We start from the raw sequence: 21,622 nt of genomic DNA, 5'->3' as shown, positions 1-21,622 counted from the left end.
GAGTGAACAGGGGTGTTAAGTGTCTAAGAATCTTTGAACAAAATCATGAAAATGGTGAATTCAAAGTACGTTCAACCTTGGAAATGTCTAAAATGTAAAGATCGATGACATCTCTGTAATTTGGTACAAAAATTGCGATCTCACTGATTCTTTTGTAACTAATCACTTTGAGTACGTACTATAATTATACTTAGTGAAGCAATCATTAACTAGGTTCATACTCCTCTCACCTTGAATCCTTGACTCTGGATAATCCTCACATCGGCTGGTATCCGATCACCGAATTTCATGTCCACCAAATCTCCTACCACTATCTCTTTCGATACTATGGTCATTGTTTCACCACCTCTAATGACAGTGGCTTTTGGTGGGACCATGTTGGCAAAGGATTCCATAATCTATACGGGAAATGATACTGGATGAAAGTAAGATACATAAAAGTAACAAGATTATTAACAATACTACAGGGTTGGGTTCTAAGATCACCATTCTTTAGTTTAAGTGCCGAGATTTGAATGTCTTCGCTGATTCATATAATTATTTTTGTTATATGGAAATATATTCATGAATTGAAACTTTTCAGTTGAAGAAGTTGAATTATTATATGTATTATAGTGATAACATAGTTGAATTAAATTTTAGGATAGATCTGGCAGAGATTGTGACAGGTTGAAATTTATAAACTGGTGCATTAATTTTATTTATATCTGCATAGTAACGTTTGATTGTGCAATATTAGTCTAGAAAGTAATTCCGAAATATCAATCCTATACGCAGATTGTAGTAAGCTTTATTTTATTTTTCGTTCATTTATTTCTTAGTTCAAATCCCTTCGGGGTTCATTTTCGCCTGTTCATTGGCTTAGTCACCAAACTCCATTCTGGAGGTGTGGAGGTGTATAAGGCAGTTATCTGTGAGTCTAACTAATGATAATACTGCAATCCTTTTATACTGTATTTAGATAACAGAAACAAAGATAAGAGTGTAGGTACAGAGAGACAAATAAAAATTTCAACCAATACTCTTTTGTGTTCTGTTAATTTTTGTCCACTCTTATTCTTTCATTAATTTAATGCACCGTTTCTATGGCTTCATTATAGGCATCTATAGATAACCATAAAACTTAATATCTTCATTTCAGTTTTTACTACTGATTTTATGTAGAATTTGTACGTTGTTCAGATGTTGGATGGTTAAAAGTTTATTGACAATTATGGAAGACAAATAGATATTAATTATCAGGAAAAAATAAATCAGTGATAATTTCAAGAAACGTTCAATAATACTTTGAAAATGCATTGTAAAAATTATGAGTATAATGAAAACAAATAATAGCTTTTCGTTAGTAATAATCGTAGAATAAAATTTCATAACTAACTTAGGTATACCAATAAATTTTTAAAATGAGGAAAAAATTTAATACGATTTTAAAAAATTTCACAAGGAGGTTGTATTACCCCATAGCAAACAAAATTCTACATCTGTAGAAAATAAATTTTTGGTTTAAATTCATGTCTTCCTGCAAAATATCATGTTGATCGCAAAATCAGTACCATTCAAAATTAAAACAAAATATCGAAGAAAATTACATAATATTTCCGTGATCACAAAACCGACACAGTTGAGATTTTGGGTATTGATATGAAATAACAATTTCAAGCTCCATGTGAAATATCAAGCTGATCATATAATCAGAACCATAGGAAATTCAAGAAGGATATTGCAAAAAAAATATTTTCTCGATTACAGATTCGATCGTGTTGAGATTTCACATATCACTTTATTTTTTATTTATTTATTAATTTATTTAGAAGTTTTTTCTTATAGCACATTCCATCTATAAGATATTTGACTCAAATTCGGCATATATCTTCCAATTGAAAGTTCTTATCATGTGACTTGCTAATTTTGAATGCAAATCTACAGAGTGATATTTTTTCTGGAACAGTGCAGCTTCTTTCATCCAGAACTTTCTTTTTTGGACTGCTGGTAGTTTTACAAAGTGTTTTGTTTTGGTACTAATTTACCTAATCTGTAGCGAAGATTAATAAAACGACAAACTGGTTTAATCATCACAAAACACCCTGTAACTCGAAAACAAAGATTTTGCGGGCCTATGTTTATAGGACATTTTATTTAATTAAATTATATATACATTAAATATTGATTTAATTATCCAAGAAAACACTCGTTTTCCTTTTAACCTCCAATTTGAGAATTTTATGCTTATAGTCTTATAGAAAAATCATTTCAAACTTCGTACAAAATTTTAGCATTATATAGGGGTACTTTAGAACTAGAACCATGGCTAATTCTAAAGAAATTTCTCAATATTTCCGAGACCATAAAATGAACGGATTTGAAATTTTGGATGTTTCTATGAAATTACAATTTTGAACTTCAAGCTGATCACATCATCACAACCATAGAAATAAGGAGCATTTGAACGATCGTTAACCATGTGCCAATTGTACCCTTGGATATAAATCTGTATGATGTGCTGTCTCCAAGGGTGCAACTGGCTCATGAATGAAAGAGTGATCAATAGTTCACGACTTCACGTCATTGCTTTTCTGAATTTCATTGCACTATTCCATTTATTTATAATTAATATTATAAACTTTACAAGAGTTCAGGCGAAGCCTATAAACTCACAAAAAATTGAAAAAACCAAAATTTAAGTTTATCTTTAAGGATGCAATTTTGATCTGAGTATTATCAACTACCACTCTAAGGTTTGAAATAATATCTTTTTTCCAATAAATGCACAAAATTATGTAATTCTAACATTAAATCAGAGTGTGCATTCAACAGATGATAGATGTATGTTCGTAAGATAAAGACTTCTGTTTAGCAATTATAAATAAACACATCTGTACACTTGTACAGAGGTAGAGTGGAAATAGCTAATCGACATAGGTGAATCTCCAACCAATGCGTGGGTTTGACTTGGCTAAAACTGTTGGAAGGAAGTAAGATTCACAGATTGAATATATCTGAATAAAATTTCACCATCCTGCATTAATGGATCGAATCGATCTCCTCCATATAGGTAACATGTTATTAATGATGAACGGATTAGTATTTTCACTGTACGAAAGTAGGAGAGAAGAATTTTTGCAATGTTTTCATGTCACAATATTGTTTTCAAACAGATACAACTATTTTACGTTAATAAACGTAGAACGTTAATAAACTTTTTTCGAATTCTAGTTTTTGCTAAAAGACGTTTACAAAAATAGAAAATAGGAAGTGACAATACCAAACAACCACTGTTGCGAATATTTATATATGTTAATATTTTTCTTTATTGAAGTGATTGTTCCAAGTATGGTATAATGTGTTCATATAATAATGATGGGTTTTCTTTGTCGGCTTTACCGAAAAAATATGCTAAGAACTTTCGGTTATAATTGCACAATTATTTTATTAATAATGATTTTTCAATAAAGCATGATATCTAAAAAATTGCATCAGTTTATTTTGAGCCCTCTTCCTTTTCAATCATTTATTCATGCTCTTCACCGACACCGAAAATGAAAAAGAGCTATTTTTATCTTTTCAGAACCAAACTTTTGTAGATAATCATCCCTTTTGAGAAACATTGAACTCTATCTTTTTTCTCAGGAATCATAAAAACATCATAACGAATCACTATACAAAGGGGGCATTAAAATAAAAATTAACCCTTATTTTAGTTTGTTTAACGGTATCAGTGATTGGATTAAAAGTAAAAACATACTTCTTGTAGTATTTTACAATTAATACTTTTTCGGTCCTCCAAAAAAGGTTTCATTCTAAATATATTCCGCTATGCGTGGACTTAGAGTAACCTCTTTATTTCTACAATTTTGCACACGTGCGAGGTTTCATCTCTCGCATTAATCTCCACTTATCCTCAATTAAGATGGCCGAGATGACGACGATAGAAATGGAACAGCCATATGTAATCCTTGTATTTCTATATTTCAATTTCAGGATCTTGTTACGATGGGCATGGACTTGTGTATTTGCTGTAATTCGAGGATTATCATCAATATGCCAAGTATCAGAAGGATCTTTCGTATTGGTTCATTATTCTCAATAATAAGCCTTTGGAATCGTTCCAGGAAAAAAAAAATTAAGAACCGCTGAAACAGTTTACGTTTGGAATATATAGAATCCAAAAATCGAATTGAACAAAACTAGTTCGTCTGATGTCCATCGTCCAGAGCTTTTCTCTGAAACTATGAGAGCTATTCGTATGAAAATTGATACGAAAATTAGTTTTGATACTGCATTGATCTTGCAAGCTCGTAATTGGATGGCAATCTATAAATTTTTGAGGCATATATCAAAGACACAAATTTTGAAAAATTCACGTTTACAAAATTTACATTAATCATAAAATTTCAGATCTATAATGTTATCGATGTACGTAAAATATTTTTGACTGGAAGGTTCTAGCTCAATTAGTTTTAGAGTTTTAGTGGCCAACACTGTATACTTAGAAGTACATATATCATAATATAATAATTGCTTACCTTTTGACTTTTATGCTCTTGACAGTACATGAAAATACCAGTTACCACAACCACAATGACTAGCACACATCCTAGAATCAAGTTGTCCGTGTCGAATTCATGTGTTGTGAGCTTTCGTATAGTAAATGCCGCAAAGCAGAGGAAAGCTCCTATCCATAGCAAAAGCGAGAATCCTGAAAAAAAATGGTGATTTGATTTTACAGCTAACACAATATATGCTTTTTGAAAAGACACAGGTATTGGGATATGTAAGCCTAAAACGAGAGAAGTGAGCCCTTTATCTTCCAAACCGTGGCACTAGCTGTCTATACTTGCACCCAGGAGTGTCTTAAAAGAAACCTTAAAGGCGCGCCTATTTACATCACTATGGATAGCCAAGCCACGCTGAGATCCCTATAGAATCAACTGGTCAGAGGTATTAAAGTTTCTCTACTATTGGTTCCGGGGCATTGTGGTATTCAAGGAAATGAATTTGAAAAAAGGGCATCAAGGTTGACATGTATTGATACTGAGCCCTTCTGTGGGCTTGGAAAGTACCAATACAAGTTAGTGGTTCAACAATGGGAGTGGGACAATAGGAAAACCATCTGAAGGAATACTCCGTATCTGGTTCATGCGATTTCACTTACCATGTGTTATTGTTCTGATGAATTTGATATATTCTGGAGTCTTATGAGATGGAGTAAGCATGTTAGGGCCAGTTTTTTGGAGAACATCAGCGGCTTGTGTTACGGTGAGTCCATTTTCTCTGTCTGTGTTCAGTCTTCTGCAAAGTTCGCCTGAAAATATAAATCAATAATTCGAAAAATTTAGGATAGTGATATAACAAAATGAATAACTGAAAATGCTGTTCTAATAAATGAATATAACAATAAAGTAGGTTTGGTTTGAAATTTAAGTGAAATTGATATATTTGTAGTTGCAGTACTTTTTGTTAATTTCCATAAATCAGATGATGAGATAAAAGTGAATGGATTTGTTTGGACAGTGTCTTCCATATCGTCTGACAGAATGAGTGTAGGATATTTAGGCTTCTATTTTCCAAAGATTTCGGCATTTCTGCCGATATCCGATCAATTCCTGTCACTCTACTCTCTTTTAGCTTCTTAACTGCTGTCTCAACCTCACTCAGAAGTATATCTGCTCTTTTTCACAAACGCCAAGTACGTCGTCAGTGGAACCTGAGCTGGAATAAAGGATCTCACAGTAATTCTTCCAGATAGACTGGAACATTATGTTATCCAATGACTCGGTTCAAAGTTACGATTAACTTTTCAGAATATTCGAATATCCTGAAAGAAATCTTTTGTGTTATTCGATTCTGCGTGGCTCTGCAGTTCCCTACTTATGGTGGCTAAATACGAATTTTGTCTTTCCGTGTTGCATTCTGGATTTGTTGACTCATCAAAATTCACGCTGTCATCTAAACCTTGCGTTTTGAACTTTATCCACTTTTTAACTTGATATTCATTGGGCATTTCTTCAAATTACTTCAAATTTGCCTTATCTCCTTAGAGTTGTTATTCTGTATATTTCGCATCAGTGGTTCAACTTTGCCCATGACAGAGTCATGAAATTGTACTTTTCGAACATAATCAAGTGATCATTTCTTTATAACGTCCTTTTTGTTCGAATTTTGAGCGGGAAATTTCATGATAAGCGCTAGATCAGAGCCATGGGAAATTTAAGAAGAATATACAAAAAATTACCTAATTTTTCTGTGACCACAAAGCAGATAGACAGTTTGGGTTTTGGGGTGTTTTTTTCAGAAATTTGTTTTTATAGAACTTTAAATTGCAATAGAACAGCAATGGATTATTCGATTGACATGAATTTATTTATCCGCAAGATAATCTTGTGGCATTATAATTTAAATATGATTTCTGGCATATGACCGCCACGGCTGGCTCGGATGTAGTCCAATCTGGACGTCCAATTTTCGATGACTTTTTCCAACATTTGTGGCCGTATATCGGCAATAACACGGCGAATAATGTCTTCCAAATGGCCAAGGGTTTGTGGCTTATCCGCATAGACCAATGACTTTACATAGCCCCACAGAAAGTAGTCTAGCGGTGTTAAACCACAAGATCTTGGAGACCAATTCACAGGTCCAAAACGTGAAATTAGGCGGTCACCAAACGTGCCTTTCAATAAATCGATTGTGGCACGAGCTGTGTGACATGTTGCGCCGTCTTTTTGGAACCACAGCTCCTGGACATCATGGTTGTTCAATGCAGGAATGAAGAAGTTAGTAATCATGGCTCTATACCGATCACCATTGATTGTAACGTTCTGGCCATCATCGTTTTTGAAGAAGTACGGACCAATGATTCCACCAGCCCATAAAGCGCACCAAACAGTCAGTTTTTCTGGATGTAACGGTGTGTCGACATACACTTGAGGACTAGCTTCACTCCAAATGCGGCAGTTTTGTTGTTGACGTAGCCATTCAACCAGAAGTGCGCTTCATCGCTAAACAAAATAAAATGGATGTAGTGCGCGATACGTATTCCGCATAGAACCATTATTTTCGAAATAAAATTGCACTATTTGCAAGCGTGGTCGTGAGTCTATTCATGATGAATTGCCAAACCAAACTGAGAATAAATCACTTGACAGCTGTTAAATCGGTCGCCATCTTGAACAGTAATGCCAACTTAAAGTTATATACCTCGAAAAAAACACCCTTTATAAAGAATAACAATTTAAAGCCTCTCATAGAGCAGATAGCGTCATTACAATCATAAAAAATCAAGAAGAATATGGAAAAAAAGAGGAATGCATTGAAGTCATATCAGGAGTTTCGGAGCGCTCGTACCTTAAAACTTCAATTGCGCTCTTGGAGACCATATATTTCCACCTCTGTGGTTTCCAAGAGAGAAATGGGCTCAGGAAAGAACGAGCGCTCGAAAGTTACTGTCATCACGCAAATGCTTTCCTCATTTTTTTTAGATAGTTTATAATTTTTATGGAGTACATCATGATTTACGTCATGAGGGATGGGACCCACTATTCTCGAAAATTTTAGGTGATTAAAGTATCGCTGCTAATGATGTCTTATTCGATTTTTATCGTTGATACCAAAATAATGATCCAATTCAGACCATTAGTATCTATTAATTTATTATTGCAGTGATATCCATTAAAATTTATAAGCAATTAAAGGATTCTATGGCTTAGAAAAACCCTATAAAATTTTATTAATCTATTTCTTTACAAATGATCATTTGAGTGGAATCAGTTTTTGATGGCATCCCAAGAGATGAGATTGTTAACTGTATCGGTTGCCCTGATATTGGTGACTTTTATACCTGAGGTGATTACATTCTATATATTCTTTTTATTAGAATAATCTTTGGATATTTCTTGTATTTTGATCCGATTCTTGGGCTCTAGTATTTTTCGATCGAGTAAATGATATAATTTGCATTAGTTATATTTGAATTATGATAAGTGACATTGTTTTCTCCTTCTAGATCCAATTTTATCACATAAAAATCTAATTTCGTAACTTGACTCATTTTTGGAGCTATAAATATTTTAAATTGTATTGTATTCGGTTATGTTTTTTGATTTGGAAAACGCTTTTTTAATTAATTTAGATAATCTATGAGGAAGTAATGAACCATAGTGTAAAACTGGTAGTGTTTTGGCTTCAAGCGTAATGCCCAAGCGACTCACAAATCCTTGGTTCTTATCTTCGAAAAGATTATTCAATAATTGAGATTTTCCTTAAAATTTCTTTCAGCTTTTTAAACTACCTAAAACTATAAAAGTTTCAATGAGAGTAGGAACTTTTTTCTTTGTATGATCATTGTCAGGAAGAAAAAAGCTATTGTGGTTGGAATTAAAACATAAACTAATAATTGATGAGGACAACAATTTTTTCCATATTTTTCATTCATTTGAAAACCAAACAAAAATAAATGGGTAGAAAATGAACTAGAATATTCTATCCTCACCAATTGACATTTATAGGTTTTGTATTAAATATTATCTTTAAAATTTCGTGGTCAGTAAGATGATAATAATTTTTCTTATATAGAGTTTTCTAATATGACTAACTCGATTGAAGTGGTTATAATGGCAACACTGAATATTATTTTTTGACATTTCTTATATCATTTGTCTTCAGTAGGTTATGCCATCTCATTATGGAAATATACACGCTTCAACTACTTTCAGAAATTATTTAATTGTTTTATCAAAATCAATGCTCATTTTGTGAATATAAAATGTTAAAAAGAATTCATGGACGACACTTGTCGGTTAATCGACTCCCTATTCGTCGTATTATAGACGTATTTGAAACTGAATTTTCTTGAAACGATACAAAAAGACCAAGTACTGAGCCGTACTTGGAACCACTTTTAAATTTGTTCACAAGACGATGACTACCTACTGAGTTGATTAACTGAATAATGTAGACAATGCATTCTTAACTTTCTCTCAGTTATCAGTTATCATAAATGAATACCGATTTTGAAAGCATATTTCAACATTTTCTTAATTTTTACACATTGTGGCTATTACAACCATTTTAAATTTTATCGAATTGGAAAAACCTTCATTTTGTCTGATCTAAACCCAATTATTTCCAATACAGGTCTGGTCAGAGAGGGAATCGAGTCTTCAGTCAGCCTTCGTTTGTCCAAATGAGTGCATATTACTGTTGGCCCAATCTAAAAAATCTATTAGAAGTTTCATATCGAGAAAATATAAAACAAAATGTGGCGCTTGCTGGTCCGACGTACTGACCCCAAATTTTGGAAGAGCAGGGCAGATACAGATGCGAAGATTGGTAACCAAACGATGCCAAAAATCATGCGTCGTAAATCTCGTTGATATGTGTTCCGGTAATATTGGAGTTTACAAGAAATCTCTCCAAACTTGTGGTGTATGCTGGTCTTCTATCTACCATTCTCATGAGAAAGTCGAGTTGATATCAATAAAGATGAAGAAAGTGATAATAGAATCAATTTCGAAAAGATTTCCTGTTTCTGATTTTGCCGATTCTACAGAAGAGGAAGAACATCAGAATTCCTCTGCAGCGAGCGATGAGATTGTCATTGATAACCGGGACAACAAAAGGGTAAAAAAAAATAAAGGCTTGTTGATCAAAATTCATACAAAAGAAAAGAACACCCGTCCGTCAGCCTCAAAATACGGTTATATGCACGGCGAAGACCATGTTGGTGTTCCAGAAGATGATATTAACGTCAAACTCAAGGATAATTCAATTGGAAATGATGGTGTCATTTCTACCCATGAAGTGCACTCTGAATTCCAAAGTACGCCTGATGGTTTCGATGCAACGCATAAAATAAAAAACCAGAGTGTATGGTGGAACTCTGACAAACCAACAGATGCTGATCATACAGCGCATTTAGAATCAGCAGTCGATACTTCACATCTCATTGAAAATCACTCTACAGACCATTCATCCTTAGAGGTATCCAATCATGTTCATAATGAATCTACAGCTTGGAGCAATAGTGGCGAATGGGGTTTAGCAGATCACATCGATTTACATTCCAAAGATGGAGCAATTCAACATGAGAAATTGGATGTTGAACATCACGAGGAGAAAGAAGACGTATTACACACTTTTAATGAAGAATCGCCTGAACTACATGTACAGCATCATGTTGAGCATGAAGCTGTTCAGGTAGCAGCAGAACAACGTTCCAATTTAGAGGAAAATGTATCTCAGGAGGAAGCCTCACACCTGGAAGTATCTCAACAGGAATTATCTCATCAGGAAGTATCCCAACAGGATGTTTCTCATCAGGGAGTATCCCAACAGGAAGTCTCTCACCTGGAAGAATCTCAACAGGAAGTCTCTCATCAGGAAGAATCTCATCAGGAAGTATCCCAACAGGATGTATCTCATCAAGAAATATCTCAACAAGAAGTATCTCAACAAGAAGTATCTCACCAGCAAATATCTCAGCAGCAAGTATCCCAACAAGAAGTATCTCAGCAAGAACTATCGCACCAAGAAGTATCTCAGCAAGAATTATCGCAGCAAGAAGTATCTCATCAGAATGTTGAACACAATGTACACCATAGCTCTAATCAACAAACAATAGTTTCGAATACAACTAAAATACAGCAAGAATTTGCAAGTGGTGGATATCATCAGCATGAAAATGAACATATCAGTACAAATGGCGTATCCCAGCAGATCGTAGAGCAAAATGCTCATGCAATTCAACATGAAGCTCAGATGAATGATGAGCATCATGTTGAGGACGACAGTCTGGCACATTTAGCTCGGCAGGAAGTTGATACAAGTCATGAATTATCTCATGAATTATCTCAGCATGGAATAGGCGTAAATGTAGAGCATAGTTCGCATAAAATAGCATTTGATTTAGATGAGCATGAATCGAAACAGGAGCTTGCAGTTGACAATGCAAACATTTATATGGATCAGCAATCAGCTATAGGTTATAAATATAATGGTGGTGCGCAATATATATCAGAAAAAACATTGTTGGACAACATGGCATGTTTCTGCAAACTAAAATCTATACCTCAGCTTATAGAAGCGTCTGTAGTTGATCAACAAACATTTGACGAGATTGCAAGAAATAATTTAGTGAATTCACATCGATGGTCCAATCCTTTCTTAGTATATGGTGGCTCTAGAAGGTCATTTTTATTACAGCCCGATCTGGGACAAATAGACTATGCGCATTTCACGACTGTAGCAAGGATAAACGATTTTGATAAATTAATGGTTGCTGAATTATTGAAGTATAAAAGTGTATTGATGAATATATTCGGTAGAGAACTGTTCCTCAAGTTGACCAACACCATCAAGAGTGAAGCTACAATAGTTGAACAGGAGTTGATAAGATTGAAAGCACTGAAATACTGTCCAATGCCTCAATACAATAATGAGTATAGTTTTTTGCTGAACACAGTAGTAACAAAAGTTTCAAGATGCGTGGTGGACGATATTCATGAAATGGTAGGAGAACTCCTGAACATATACTCTAAAATGTCCCCACACCAAGCTTTCAGCGATGGAGATAGCTTCATTTCAACGTTCCAACATAAGATTTCTTCGTGTAGAAATGAGAAAATTCTAACTAGAATTCACGGTTCGCCAGTCAAGTGTGGACTGATTGGAAATCTAGTTATTTAGAAACTTATTTTTCTTTTTCAGCATAAGAGACGTTAACATACTGTATCTACGAAAAATACAATAAATAGAGATAACTGATGATTGTTGTATTATTATTGATTACTCCAAGGTCTGGGAATACTTCTGACTAAACAAAGATTTCAGGTAAGTATCTTGAAAGCACAGCTGTAAAAGGTACTGTTGAAAGGTATCTGGTCATGAAAAAAGTCACTTTATGAAAGAGTACCTGAAGTTAATTCGAGTATTTAGTTAAGTAATCCTCAAAAAAAAAAAACTTGAATAAGTACTAAAGTTACTTCTTTCAGACTTTTGGATATCAGAGATACCTACCTTTCGATATTAATGATACCGCGAGGTATAGTTGGTTTTGAACAATAAAAGGAAAAATACAGTTACTTGGATTCATCAGTGACCCAACACGATCAAGATACAGCTCTGCTTCACTTTCGAGATATTAGATTTATCATTTTGTTTATTAATTCATAATATGTGCGACTATCGGTAATTTGAAACTCAAGGGATCAATAAAAAATTGCAAATTACCGAAAATTCGAAATATTATGTGCTCAAATAAACAAGAGGGAGTTAGAATGGAATTCAAACAAACAGAGATTCATCGAAGTGTTATTGGTATTGCATACATACGTGATCTTTATAAATGATTACAAAAGTATTCCTATAAAATATGGGCGAACTGTCATTATTAAAAGATGTCAGTGAGTTCGTGGTTTCCATCTAGCATTGTCCAGGGTGTTTTCTATAGTGTTGAGAGGCGAGAAGAAATCATCGTTTGTTTCCGCCCAGATGGCGTAAGAGCATAGAGTCTTCAGAGAAGATCTTGCCTCGTTTGGTGTGACCAGAGTTGGTGGTTGCTCTTCATCAGTTTCATCCTCATCCTCATCTTGACAGGCCAAACGTTCAGCATCGATTAGAATACATCTATATCTTCATCAACTTGAACATAAATCTCTAAGTTAACTCTTCACAGTTAGGTAGGAGGCTCCTTCAGAGGCTCCATTCTGAGTTCATTTTCCACTGCTTTAATAACACGTTTTTTCTCATCAATAGAAAGACACTTTTTCATTCTTCCACTCATTTTTGTTCCGAAGATTTGAAAAACTGAAAAACTCACTTAGGACAAGTCAGTGCAAGATAAAACGAATCATAAAAGTGGGGATTTCAAATTATAGATTGTTATGGTGCTTTGACCCTGAAAAATTAAAGAGTGTTGATGAGGATGATGCCTTAGATACAACTTCGAATTAAAGAGGGGACCAAAAAAAAACACATTGATTTTTGCAGTTTATCGAGGCCATTATAAATTAGTCGATATTGAAAGTAGACAATGCCAACAAAAAAATGTAAAACAAAGATTTTTAATAAGTAAAAAGAAATTCATGTGTAGTTTTCATCAGAAAGATGGAGTTTTATAACTTGATAATAAAATGATGGGTCAATCAGAGACTGTTTCACGCTTCTGGAAACGCTAAACGCTAACAGTAAAAAAGGTAATGAAAATTCGTAGAATACAATAACATCAAATTCACCTGGCAAGCCATAGCCTATCGATTATTATTTCTATGGAAGTGGGCTCGTAAGTCCATTTTTGAAACTTTCAATAGTAATTTTATGTGGTTTTATTTAATGTGTAGATATAAATCGATTTAGGTATAAAGGAGAATCCTAGAGTAGCAGCTGGTCTAGATAGCAGAGAGATAAAAAAAAATGATAAAATTTTTTATCTTTCGGGTTTCGTGTTTTGTTAAAATACTGTTTTCTTGATGCAAAAAATACTGTTCAAGAAAGGAAATAGCTTGATAAGTATTATTCACTCGTCAATCCCTTCTCCATCGACAACAAACGGTAAAAATAATGTATATTCTAACGTAGAAATTAGAAAAAAAATGTTCTCAAATGCAAAACAGAAATTCCCTTTCTGTAAAACAATGCCCCTTGTCAAAAACTTCAACTCATTCCAGTTTATTATCCAGATCTGACCCCCAGTGATCACTGGTTTTTTGCAGCCCTTAAAATTTGGGTTTAGGTAAAAAGCCAAAATTCAATATATTCTTCATTTTTTTATGGTCTATTTTCTATGGCTCTGATGATAAGTTCAGCTTGAGATTTTGCACAGAGCTTGAAATTATTATTTCATATCCAGGGCCGGCGTTAAGGGTGAAACAGTGAAGCAACCGTTTCAGGCGCCTCTATTTGAGGATCGGCAATTCGCCCCAGTTTGCTGGCCGCATTATCAATAAAAAAAAAACCGCCTGTATTTCTAAATAACACATGGCAGCTCAACCAATATAAACAGAATTCCCTACTACCTCACATTGAAAGAGGGATGAAATCATTATGTATTTCACAAAAACGAAAAACGACACAACCTATGAGGTAGGTCATGTTATTGATGCTTTTTCAGCAGAGCGCCGAAAAATACTTTGTTTCAGGTGCCAAAATTACTCGCGCACGCCAATACGTAGAATCTTAACTCAGTCGGTTTTGTGGTCACGGAAAATATTCTATATGTTAGTTCTAGTTATTTCACCAATATTTTGTTCACGTTCTGTGACCAATTAACTGAAAAACTCATTTTTCGAATCAGATGACAGAAGTTTGACATTTTACGCAAATGAAATGAAAAATTGTATTGTGGAGACTAAAGATTCATATTACTTGAATTTTGTATTGATAGAACTAACTATATAAATAACTATGCACATCCACTTAATCACTATTAACAGTGGCATTTGTATCAGACGTCTCCTGACAAAAGCAAGGCGGATCTCTTATAGTTCTCTTGATGTTCTGCCATTGATGAGAATTCAATTGACTCCTAATCACAAGTTTGTTATCTTCGTCTTCATTGAAAATAAAAAAATTATCAGTAATTTCCGCAATGTACGATTTCAGGAGATACAAGAATATAATGAACACCAATAGAAGTGTCACTAGACCTGCCAGTACAACGATCCAAAGATATGCGAATCTAGATACCCTACATATCTTGTAGTCTTCATCGTTTTCGTCAAATACTCCACAATTTATGTTCCTATCGCAAGATAGAGCCTTGTTGATGCATATCGTTTCTCTGCCGATAGTGCACTGTATTTCATAAGTTAAATTGCAGTATTCGTGCCTGCCCAATGCTCTACCAGATGTGAAGGTGATCTTCATGCTGTGAAATACTTCAGATGGACTGATATCAAGCTGGATGATCTTAGCGAAGCCAGTGTGTACAAACACTGGTATGCCGTACTTTCCAGGTTGGAATTTGCTGCAGATGTAGAACTGTTCACCATCTGGCTCTACTTCTTTTATTGATAGGTAGCCCATTAGGTTCTTGCCCAAGCAAGCCTGGATCACCTCCTTGAAGGTATAATGGCTGTCTATGTATTCTATGACAATGATCTGCAAGTGAGATGGATGATCTCTTGCTATGTTGAAAAGTATACTGCAATTGGGAAGGACGTCGATAGCCGTCTGTGACACCAATATTGATACACCATCAGCGGCACCAACTCCTAGCGGTAGAAAAATGTTTTCCTCCGTGTTATTGATACATTGATCGGAAAGATCAATGAAATGGGTATTGTTAGAATCGTTATCCCAGTTATAACTCACGAAATTTGTTATGTAAGTGACATGAAATAAAACTAAAAATAAAATAATTGTATAATTCATGGTTCCGAAATGTCACGTTTGGCAACGCATTTGTGACAAATACTTCAAAACCTGCATTTCAGACAAATCATTTCAGCTGTAACTATGAAATAATGAAGACCAGGCGGAATGGTAATTTACATTATCAGCTATTTACGAAAATGGTTTATGCGATTACGATGAAAAAAGCTCAAACTTTGAGAACTAGAATTCTGCACAACCGAATTTCTTATTTAAAAGAACAATAGAGATCACTTCGTGGTTGAATTATGTAAGCAGATATGAAAAATGCCAAAAACTGCACTTTTTGAATGAGCGGCAATTCGCCCATGTTTGCTGACCACATTATTAATAAAAACAAAAAAATAACAAAACTGCCTGTATTTGTAAATAACACATGGCAGCCCAACCAATATAAACAGAATTCCCTACTACCCCTCATTGAAAGAGGGATAAAATCATTATGTATTTCACAAAGACGAAAAACAACACTACCTATGAGGTAGGTCATGTTATTGATGCTTTTTCAGCAGGGGCGCCGAAAAATACTTTGTTTCAGGTGCCAAAATTACTCGCGTAGGCCCTGTTGATATCAATACGTAAAATCTTAACTCGGTCAGTTTTGTGGTCACGGAAAATATTCTATATGTTAGTTCTAGTTATTTCTCCAATATTTTGTTCACGTTCTATGACCAATTAACTGAAAAACTCATATTTCGAATCAGATGACATAAGTTTGACATTTTACGCAAATGAAATGAAAAATTCTATTGTGGAGACTAAAGATTCATATTACTTGAATTTTGTATTGATAGAACTAACTATATAAATAACTATGCACATCCACTTAATCACTATTAACAGTGGCATTTGTATCAGACGTCTCCTGACAAAAGCAAGGCGGATCTCTTATAGTTCTCTTGATGTTCTGCCATTGATGAGAATTCAATTGACTCCTAATCACAAGTTTGTTATCTTCGTCTTCATTGAAAATAAAGAAATTATCAGTAATTTCCGCGATGTACGTTTTCAGGAGATACACGAATATAATGAACACCAACAGAAGTGTCACTAGACCTGCCAGTACAACGATCCAAAGATATGCGAATCTAGATACCCTACATATCTTGTAGTCTTCATCGTTTTCGTCAAATACTCCACAATTTATGTTCCTATCGCAAGATAGAGCCTTGTTGATGCATATCGTTTCTCTGCCGATAGTGCACTGTATTTCATAAGTTAAATTGCAGTATTCGTGTCTGCCCAATGCTCTACCAGATGTGAAGGTGATCTTCATGCTGTGAAATACTTCAGATGGACTGATATCAAGCTGGATGATCTTAGCGAAGCCAGTGTGTACAAACACTGGTATGCCGTACTTTCCAGGTTGGAATTTGCTGCAGATGTAGAACTGTTCACCATCTGGCTCTACTTCTTTTATTGATAGGTAGCCCATTAGGTTCTTGCCCAAGCAAGCCTGGATCACCTCCTTGAAGGTATAATGGCTGTCTATGTATTCTATGACAATGATCTGCAAGTGAGATGGATGATCTCTTGCTATGTTGAAAAGTATACTGCAATTGGGAAGGACGTCGATAGCCGTCTGTGACACCAATATTGATACACCATCAGCGGCACCAACTCCTAGCGGTAGAAAAATGTTTTCCTCCGTGTTATTGATACATTGATCGGAAAGATCAATGAAATGGGTATTGTTAGAATCGTTATCCCAGTTATAACTCACGAAATTTGTTATGTAAGTGACATGAAATAAAACTAAAAATAAAATAATTGTATAATTCATGGTTCCGAAATGTCACGTTTGGCAACGCATTTGTGACAAATACTTCAAAACCTGCATTTCAGACAAATCATTTCAGCTGTAACTATGAAATAATGAAGACCAGGCGGAATGGTAATTTACATTATCAGCTATTTACGAAAATGGTTTATGCGATTACGATGAAAAAAGCTCAAACTTTGAGAACTAGAATTCTGCACAACCGAATTTCTTATTTAAAAGAACAATAGAGATCACTTCGTGGTTGAATTATGTAAGCAGATATGAAAAATGCCAAAAACTGCACTTTTTGAATGAGCGGCAATTCGCCCATGTTTGCTGACCACATTATTAATAAAAACAAAAAAATAACAAAACTGCCTGTATTTGTAAATAACACATGGCAGCCCAACCAATATAAACAGAATTCCCTACTACCCCTCATTGAAAGAGGGATAAAATCATTATGTATTTCACAAAGACGAAAAACAACACTACCTATGAGGTAGGTCATGTTATTGATGCTTTTTCAGCAGGGGCGCCGAAAAATACTTTGTTTCAGGTGCCAAAATTACTCGCGCAGGCCCTGTTGATATCAATACGTAAAATCTTAACTCGGTCAGTTTTGTGGTCACGGAAAATATTCTATATGTTAGTTCTAGTTATTTCTCCAATATTTTGTTCACGTTCTATGACCAATTAACTGAAAAACTCATATTTCGAATCAGATGACATAAGTTTGACATTTTACGCAAATGAAATGAAAAATTGTATTGTGGAGACTAAAGCTTCATATTACTTGAATTTTGTATTGATAGAACTAACTATATAAATAACTATGCACATCCACTTAATCACTATTAACAGTGGCATTTGTATCAGACGTCTCCTGACAAAAGCAAGGCGGATCTCTTATAGTTCTCTTGATGTTCTGCCATTGATGAGAATTCAATTGACTCCTAATCACAAGTTTGTTATCTTCGTCTTCATTGAAAATAAAGAAATTATCAGTAATTTCCGCGATGTACGTTTTCAGGAGATACACGAATATAATGAACACCAACAGAAGTGTCACTAGACCTGCCAGTACAACGATCCAAAGATATGCGAATCTAGATACCCTACATATCTTGTAGTCTTCATCGTTTTCGTCAAATACTCCACAATTTATGTTCCTATCGCAAGATAGAGCCTTGTTGATGCATATCGTTTCTCTGCCGATAGTGCACTGTATTTCATAAGTTAAATTGCAGTATTCGTGTCTGCCCAAAGCTCTACCAGATGTGAAGGTGATCTTCATACTGTGAAATACTTCAGATGCCTTGATATCGAGCTGGATGATCTTAGCGAAGCCAGTGTGTACAAACACTGGTATGCCGTACTTTCCAGGTTGGAATTTGCTGCAGATGTAGAACTGTTTACCATCTGGCTCTACTTCTTTTATTGATAGGTAGCCCATTAGGTTCTTGCCCAAGCAAGCTTGGATCACCTCCTTGAAGGTATGATGGTTATCTATGTATTCTATGACAATAATCTGCAAGTGAGATGGATGATCTCTTGCTATGTTGAAAAGTATACTGCAATTGGGAAGGACGTCGATGGCCGTCTGTGACACTAATATTGATACACCATCAGCGGCACCAACTCCAAGCGGTAGAAAAATGTTTTCCACCGTGTTATCGATACATTCTTCGGAAAAATCAATGTAATGGGTATTGTTAGAATTGTTATCCCAGTTATAACTCACGAAATTTGTTATGTAAGTGACATGAAATAAAACTAAAAATAAAATAATTGTATAATTCATGGTTCCGAAATGTCACGTTTGGCAACGCATTTTAGACAAATACTTCAAAACCTGCATTTCAGACAAATCATTTCAGCTGTAAATCTGAAATAATGAAGAACAGGCGGAACGGTAATAATAATAACAATAACAATAATTTATTCATCCATAGCGACATATTACAAATACTAATATAATACTAATAATCTACATTATCAGCTATTTACGAAAATGGTTTCTGCGATTACGATGAAAAAATCTTAAACTTTGAGAACTAAAAATTTGCACAACCGAATTTCTTATTTCAAAGAACAATAGAGATCACTTAGTGGTTGAATTATGTAAGCAGATATGAAAAATGCCAAAAACTGCACTTTTTGGATGGTATATGAAACTAAACCGAAAAGATGATATTATTATTTTATGTTTAAAAGAACTACCCTAGAGTTTTTCAATTTCACGAAGAGGTGATTAATGTAATAAATATGTCCAAAAGCTTGATTGCAAATTGAAACTGATTAAAACAGAAAAAAAAATTCGAAAAATATCTAAGGAAAAATAGGGTTTTGATTGCTTTACATCTCAAATCAGTTGAATTTACTTATGATGCAAAATCAAATCTTCTCTTGAAATTATCTATGTTGGATTTTCCTTCACACTTACTGGTACCAAAGGGAATTCATTTTCAAAGGATACCGCACCCTTTATTAGGGAAAGTGATCTTCTGTCAAATTGGCTGAATTTTTGAACTTGTTACAGTCATGTCAAACAAAAAGTTCAATAGGCAAAAGTTTTTCTACTGACTGACGCTAGAGACTCCTGAAAATTTTCATTTTTTCAACGATACAGAACGTTATCCTGGATAATGATCACTATTCTGAGTAATTAAGATGTGAACAGTTATTAATATGAGGTACTACCAAAAGCATTGTTCTTTGGTGTTACATTGGTTCAATTATACAGTGTGTTCCAGGTACTCACAATTTCAAAGTTCAATTATTCGAAAATGGTTACAAACCGCCTTAGTGATCTACACATTATTATTCATCACACTAGAAAATATATACGGAGTGTCCCTTACGTTATAGTCAAAAAAATATTTTTCGACTAATTTCGACTATAATAAATATAACAAATCTGTCTATAAAATGTCCTTGAAGAGAGTTTCTTTATAAATCTATTATTGTTACGCGGGGATTTTTACGGTATGAATCTGCAAATGTATGGATTATTCAGTAAAGAACATTTCGAAAATAACTTTCGCCTTCTTTGGAGAAAAACACTCCGTTTAATTTCGAATATGATGTAGAATAAATTGTAGAATAGGATTCTTAAAAATTTTTTTATTGTGGATCGCTAAGGTGATTTGTAACCATTTTCGAATAATTGAACTCAAAATTGTAAGTAGTTGGATACACTGTATAATTGATCGAAGTTAACAGACAGAACCAATTCAGTCCCAACGATTAAATGTTTTTTCAGGAAAGATTGTAACTTTAAGTTTGTATCTAAATTTGCTGCTGTTTCTGAATAAACTATATTATTATAACAACACCAAAGAACAATGCGTCTAATAGTATCTCATATAAATTGCTTGATTATTCAGAATAGTGAAAATTATCCAGGATTACGTTTTGTATTGTTTAACAATGGAAGTCATAAATGATTACTGATTTTGAAAATCAATTCAACGTTGTTAAAGCGTGTATCTTTCCATGTTCAAATGGAAAAACCTACTAAACATAAATGACATAAGAAATATCAGAAAAATAATTCACCATGTTGCTATTATAACCAATTTAAATTGTATGATTCATATTGGAAAATCCTTTATAATTTCAACACAAGTTGAAATGTCACATAGGCCAAATGAATAGGATGCAGTATCTCTCCAAGGACCAAGGTACAAGGTTTTAACGTGAAATATAATGAATCATTCTGATCCACGTCGAATATGAAGAGCAAGCTTCTTGTAAATTCGATTACTCAGCACGTTGAATGTGAAACAATGTTCTGTGATTAATCATCCTCTGAAAACAGACATTATTTTGTAGCAGTCTGAAGATCCCTCACCTTCAAGCTTTAAACGGCACCACTAAGTGGCCTATATTTAGAATCCTGAAGAAATCTCAACATACTTTTCATATGAAGAAATTGATGAATGTTGTGGCCTCACAATGATTTTATGAATGTTGTTCTGTTCCCAATATTCAGAACGACTTCCAATATCAACAATCTCAATTATTTCTGTCATCGCTACACTAAATTCACAGAAATTCTGTGTATTCTTCTGCGCTGAATTATGCCGAATGAATTTCAGTTCTAATATTGTAATTGGAATGTTTAATGTACTGGGGAACTGTCTCTATATTTAGACAGGAGATCTCATCATTCATTTTTGATATTCTGCTTACTTTTACGACTTCGATATAGTTAAGTATCAGATTCATATTTTCCTCTCTGGATGTGAATTTTTGATATTACAGAAGAATCTGCCTATGATGAAATTGAAGGGAAGTGACAAACACTTCATACTAAACTGCATAACTACATAAACTACATTGGTTTGAGTTATGCGGTACTGATGACCCCTAATAAGGGTGAAACCGGTATATCGCTACTCCCCCTTGATGACATGCATTCTCCTTGGTTTACTTTCGATTATTATGATTCCTAAGAAATAGCGTGGAAATCTTCTGTATGACAATGGT

The 21,622-nt window shown here is 34.2% G+C and overlaps 3 protein-coding genes across 3 annotated transcripts in view; 1 reads left to right on the top strand and 2 right to left on the bottom strand.

Annotated features, from left to right (window-relative positions):
* The window catches only part of LOC123688990 (sodium/potassium-transporting ATPase subunit alpha-like), a 34,675-nt gene that overhangs the window by 9,353 nt on the left and 3,700 nt on the right, over nt 1–21,622 (bottom strand). The window contains exons 2-4 of the mRNA XM_045627770.1: nt 5,153–5,302; nt 4,524–4,696; nt 231–398 (exon numbers count right to left, since the gene is read on the bottom strand). Of these exons, the coding sequence (XP_045483726.1) occupies nt 231–398; nt 4,524–4,696; nt 5,153–5,302 (491 nt within the window). The remainder of the gene's footprint in view (nt 1–230; nt 399–4,523; nt 4,697–5,152; nt 5,303–21,622) is intronic.
* Nucleotides 7,687–11,761, top strand: LOC123688987. The gene is made up of 2 exons (XM_045627767.1): nt 7,687–7,842; nt 9,133–11,761. Exons 1-2 carry the CDS (start codon nt 7,774–7,776, stop codon nt 11,680–11,682), a joined length of 2,619 nt encoding a protein of 872 aa, XP_045483723.1. The 5' UTR covers nt 7,687–7,773; the 3' UTR covers nt 11,683–11,761.
* LOC123688988 lies at nt 16,138–17,183 on the bottom strand. Its single transcript, XM_045627768.1, has one exon. The coding sequence runs from the start codon at nt 17,147–17,149 to the stop codon at nt 16,193–16,195; it is 957 nt and encodes a 318-aa protein (XP_045483724.1). The 5' UTR covers nt 17,150–17,183; the 3' UTR covers nt 16,138–16,192.

Source organism: Harmonia axyridis, chromosome 1 (assembly GCF_914767665.1).
Source record: "Harmonia axyridis chromosome 1, icHarAxyr1.1, whole genome shotgun sequence".
Lineage (NCBI taxonomy): Eukaryota > Metazoa > Arthropoda > Insecta > Coleoptera > Coccinellidae > Harmonia > Harmonia axyridis.
This window is presented reverse-complemented; position numbering and strand designations above follow the sequence as displayed.

Bases quoted from the DNA above. Each gene is read 5' to 3' on its own strand.
- LOC123688987 (XM_045627767.1), top strand. From the start codon at position 7,774: ATGGCATCCCAAGAGATGAGATTGTTAACTGTATCGGTTGCCCTGATA. The intron at 7,843-9,132 runs GTGATTACATTC...TTTCCAATACAG, and splicing joins TGGTGACTTTTATACCTGAG to GTCTGGTCAGAGAGGGAATC.
- LOC123688988 (XM_045627768.1), bottom strand. From the start codon at position 17,149: ATGAATTATACAATTATTTTATTTTTAGTTTTATTTCATGTCACTTAC.